The 5,396-nt window shown below is 44.3% G+C and overlaps 1 protein-coding gene across 1 annotated transcript; it reads right to left on the minus strand.

Moving 5' to 3' along the window:
- Positions 1–402: 402 nt before the first annotated feature.
- Positions 403–945, minus strand: LOC138906143 (uncharacterized). The gene has a single exon (XM_070194668.1). It carries the CDS (start codon positions 943–945, stop codon positions 403–405), a length of 543 nt encoding a protein of 180 aa, XP_070050769.1.
- Positions 946–5,396: the final 4,451 nt, after the last annotated feature.

Genomic DNA, 5,396 nt, shown 5'->3' on the forward strand with positions numbered 1-5,396 from the left:
CAAATTCGTACATACGCCTAAGTTTAAAATTTCCATATGAACCTATTTGAATTATCAAAATGCTATTCCGGGATAGTTTACACAAAAGTAAAACCTCGGCCAACTCTTATAACTTAAGATTTCAACCTTGGAACTAAGTGTTCCAATTCAAACCAAAACCTTGACGAAACTGCCATCCCCACAAGTCACATAACCACAAATAAGTGTACGGGAATCATCAAATAAGAGAACGGAGCTCAAATACATAAAATGACCGGCCAAGTCGTTATATTTTCCCCTCTTAAACAAACGTTCATTCTTGAACGAGTTTAGAATCATACATGGGATATCAAAAAGATGAGGGTATCAACTCCGTATATTATGCTCGGTTTCCCACGTCTCCTCCTCGACCAGTTGACCTCTTCACTGAACCTTCATCGAGGCAATATCCTTTGATCTCAGCTTCCGAACCTGCCTATCCAAAATGGCCACTGGCTCCACATCATAAGTCAAATCCTTGTCCAACTGCACCAAGCTGAAATCCAACACATGTGATGGATCCTTATAATACTTTTGAAGCATGCAAACATAAAACACCGAATGAACTCCCGATAAGCTGGTTGTCAAAGAAAGTCTGTAGACTACCTCTCTATCTCTCTTTAGAACCTCAAAATGACCAATACACCAAGGGCTCAATTTTCCCTTCTTCCCCAACCTCATCACACCCTTCATGGGCGAAGCTACAAGTAGAAATCTCTCACCCACCATGAATGCCACATCACGAGCCTTCTTATTAGCATATCTTTTTTGCATGGATAGCCTTGTATGAAGCCGCTCTTGAATCAATTTCACCTTCTCCAAAGCATCACGAACCAAATCAGTGCCCAACAACCTAGCCTGCCCAGGCTCAAACCAACCAACCGAAGAATGACATCGCGTCCCATATAAGGCCTCATACAAAGCCATCTAGATACTAGACTAGTAGCTGTTGTTGTAGGAGAACTCTGCTAAAGGAAAAAACTGACCCCGCTAGACCTTGAAATCAATAACACAGGCTCTCAACATGTCCTCTAAGATCTGAAAGGTACGCTTGGACTGCCTATCTGTCTGGGGGATAAAATGCCATACTCAACTCGACTGCGCCCAACTCACACTGCACCGCTCTCCAAAAATGTGATTTAAACTGGGTGCCTCAATCCGAGATAATAGACACAGGCACACCATACTGGAATGACTGGGTGCCTCAATCCGAGGCAATTGCTCTAAAGTGTAGGAAGTAATGACTGGAATGAAGTGTGCAGACTTGGTCAATCTATCCACAATGACCCACACAACATCAAATCTCCTCAAGGTCCATGGCTCCCCAACCACAAATCCATAGTGATACGCTCTCACTTTTATTCTGATATATCTAACCTATAAAGCAAACCACGAGGTCTCCGATGCTCGTATTTGACCTGCTGACAATTCAAACACTGAGCAAAATAACCAATAATGTCTTTCTTAATCCTCCACCACCAATAATTTTGCTTCAAATCATGGTATATCTTCGCGGAACCAGGATGAATGGAATACCACAAACTATGGGCTTCCTCAAGAATTACCTCTTATAACCCGTCAACATTAGGCACACAAATTCGGCCCTAAAGCTGCAACAAACAATTATCACCAATAGTCACCTCCTTAGCATCACCGTATTGCAGTGTGTTCCTAATAACTCGGCCCTAAAGTTGCAAAAATTCATAACTCAAGTTAGGGACCTCCAAAATCGATTCCGGGCATATGCCCATGTCACATAATTCGATATGGACCCACAGGGACCGTCAAAATACGGATCCGGGCCCGTTTACTAAAAATGTTGACCGAAGTCAACTAAAATTAACTTTTAAGGCAAAAATTCTTATTTTCATCAATTTTCAACATAAAAGTTTTCTGAAAACACGCCCGGACTGCACACGCAAATCGAGGATGGTAAAAATAAGATTTTTAAGGCTTAAAAGCACATAATCGAGTTCTAAAATATAAGATGGCCTTTTGGGTCATCACATTTTCCATTTCTAAAATAACCGTTCGTCCTCGAACGGATATAGAAAAGTAATGAGCTGGTAAAAAGGTAGGGATATCTACTCTGCATATCAGACTCAGACTCCCAAATAGCTGCCTTAATAGGCTGACCTCTCCACTGCACTCGAACTGAAGGGTAACACTTTGATCTCAACTAGCGAACTTGTCGGGTTAGAATAGCCATCGGCTCCTCCTCGTAAGTCAAATCCTTGTCCAACTGGACGGAGCTGAAATCTAACACATGGGATGGATCGCCGTGATACTTTCGAAGCATGGACACATGGAACACCGGATGAACTGATGATAACCCTGGTGGCAATGCAAGCCTATAAGCCACCTCTCCTACCCTCTCTATAATCTCAAAAGTTCCGATATGCCTAGAGCTCAACTTGCCCTTCCTTCCGAATCTCATTACACCCTTCATGGGTGATACCCAAAGCAACACTCTCTCTCCGACCATGAATTCAACATCACGAACTCTGCGGTCGGCATAACCCTTATGCCTGGACTGAGCTGTGTGAAGTCGATTTTGAATAATCTTGACCTTATCCAAGGCATCCTATACTAAGTCTGTGCCCAACAACCGAGCCTCTCCCGGCTCAAACCACCCAACAGGCGACCGGTACCTCCTGCCATATAATGCCTCATAGGGAGCCATCTGAATGCTCGACTGGTAGCTGTTGTTGTAGGCGAATTCTGCAAGGGGCAAGAATTGATCCCACGATCCTCCGAAGTCTATAACACATGCATAGAGCATATCCTCCAAGATCTGAATAGTGCGCTCGGACTGACTGTCCGTCTGAGGATGAAATGCTGTGCTCAACTCAACCCGTGTACCCAACTCACGCTGTGTTGCCCTCCAGAAATGCGAGGTGAACTGTGTACCTTAATTAGAAATGATAGACACTGGCACAACTTGAAGACGGACGATCTCACGAACGTAAATCTATGCCAACCGCTCCGAAGAATAGGTAACTGCCATAGGAATGAAGTGCGTTGACTTGGTCAGCCTGTCCACAATGACCCAAACTGCATCGAACTTCCTCTGAGTCCATGGGAGTCCAACAACAAAATCCATAGTGATACGCTCCCACTTCCATTCAGGAATCTCTAACCTCTGAAGTAAACCACCAGGTCTCTGATACTCACACTTTACCTGCTGGAAATTTAGGCACCGAGCTATATATGCAACTATGTCTTTCTTCATCCTCCTCCACCAATAATGCTGCCGCAAGTCCTGATACATCTTGGAGGTGCCCGGGTGAATAGAGTACCGGGAACTGTGGGCCTCCTCAAGAATCAACTCACGAAGTCCATCCACATTAGGCACACAAATACGACCCTGCATCCTCAAAATTCCGTCATCTCCAACAGTAACCTTTTTGGCACCACCGTGCCACACTGTGTCTCTAAGGACAAACAAATGAGGATCGTCATACTGCCAATATCTAATACGCTCAAATAAAGAAGACCGCGCAACTGTACAAGCGAGAACTTGGCTAGGCTAAGAAATATCCAACCTCACGAATTGATTGGCCAAGGCCTGAACATCCAATGCAAGCGGTCTGTCACCAATGGGAATATATGCAAGGCTACCCATACTAGCTGACTTTCTACTCAAAGCGTCGGCCACCACATTGGCCTTCCCGGGATGATACAAGATGGTGATGTCATAATCTTTCAATAGCTCTAACTACCTCCTCTGCCTCAAATTGAGCTCCTTCCGTTTGAACAAATACTACAAGCTTCGATGATCCGTGAATACCTCACATGGCATGCCGTAAAGATAGTGCCTCCAAATCTTCAGCGCATGAATAATGGCTGCCAGCTCTAGATCATGAACATGGTAATTTTTCTCGTGAACCTTCAGCTGCCACGAAGCATATGCAATAACCTTGCTACCCTGCATCAATACCTCACCCAGACCAATATGAGATGCGTCACAATATACTGTATAAGATCCTGAACATGTAGGTAACACCAATACCGGTGCCGTAGTTAAAGCTGTCTTGAGCTTATGGAAGCTTGCCTCACACTCGTCTGACCACCTGAATGGGGCACCCTTCTGGGTCAACCTAGTCAACGGGGCTTCTATGGATGAAAACCCCTTCACAAACCGATGGTAATAACCTGCCAATCCCAAGAAACTACGAATCTCTATAGCTGATGTGGGTCTAGGCCAATTCTGAATTGCCTCAATCTTCTTAGAATCCACCTAAATACCCTCTGCTGATACAACGTGACCCAAGAAAGCAACTGAACTCAACCAAAACTCGCATTTTGAGAATTTAGCATATAACTGGTTGTCTCTCAGAATCTGAAGAATGATCCGAAGGTGCTGCTCATGCTCCTCTCGACTGTGGGAGTAGATCAAGATATCATCAATAAACACAATCACAAAGGAATTCAAGTAGGGCTTGAACACCCGGTTCATCAAGTTCATGAATGCTGCTGGGGTATTTGTCAGCCCAAATGACATCACTAGAAACGCATAATACCCATACCGAGTCCAAAAAGCTGTCTTAGGGACATCAGATGCCCTAGTCCTCAACTGATGGTAGCCAGATCTCAAATCAATCTTGGAAAACACCTGGGCACCCTGAAGCTGATCAAATAAATCATCAATCCTCGGCAATAGATACTTGTTCTTGATGGTGACTTTGTTCAACTGCCGATAATCTATACACATCCTCATCGATCCATCTTTCTTCTTTACAAACAACACAGGTGTACCCCAGGGCGAGACACTAGGTCTAATGAGACCTTTATCAAGCAAATCTTGCAACTGTTCCTTCAATTCTTTCAACTCTGGTTAGGCCATGTGATATGACGGAATGGAAATGGGCTGAGTGCCAGGAGCCAAATCAATGCAGAAATCAATATCCCTATCGGGTGGCATCCCCGATAGGTTTGCAGGAAACACCTCTGGAAACTCACGAACAACCGACACTGAATCCATGGAAGGAACCTCCGCACTAGAATAACAGACATAAGCCAAATAAGCTAGACACCCTTTCTCGACCATATGCCGAGCCTTCACATAAGAGATAACCCTGCTGATAGAATGGCCAAGAGACCATTTCCACTCTAATCGAGGAAACCCCTGCAAGGCTAAGGTCACCATCTTGGCATGATAATCTAATATAGCATGATAGGGTAACATCCAATCCATACCCAATATGACTTCAAAATCAACCATATCGAGAAGTAGAAGATCTACACGAGTCTCAAGACTCCCCATGGTGGCCACACATGAACAATAAACATGATCTACAATAATAGCATCCCCCACTAGTGTGGACACATACACAGGAGCACTAAAAGATTCACGGGGCACAGCCAAATATGAAGAA

This window comes from Nicotiana tomentosiformis, chromosome 2 (genome assembly GCF_000390325.3).
Source record: "Nicotiana tomentosiformis chromosome 2, ASM39032v3, whole genome shotgun sequence".
Classification (NCBI taxonomy): Eukaryota; Viridiplantae; Streptophyta; class Magnoliopsida; order Solanales; family Solanaceae; genus Nicotiana; species Nicotiana tomentosiformis.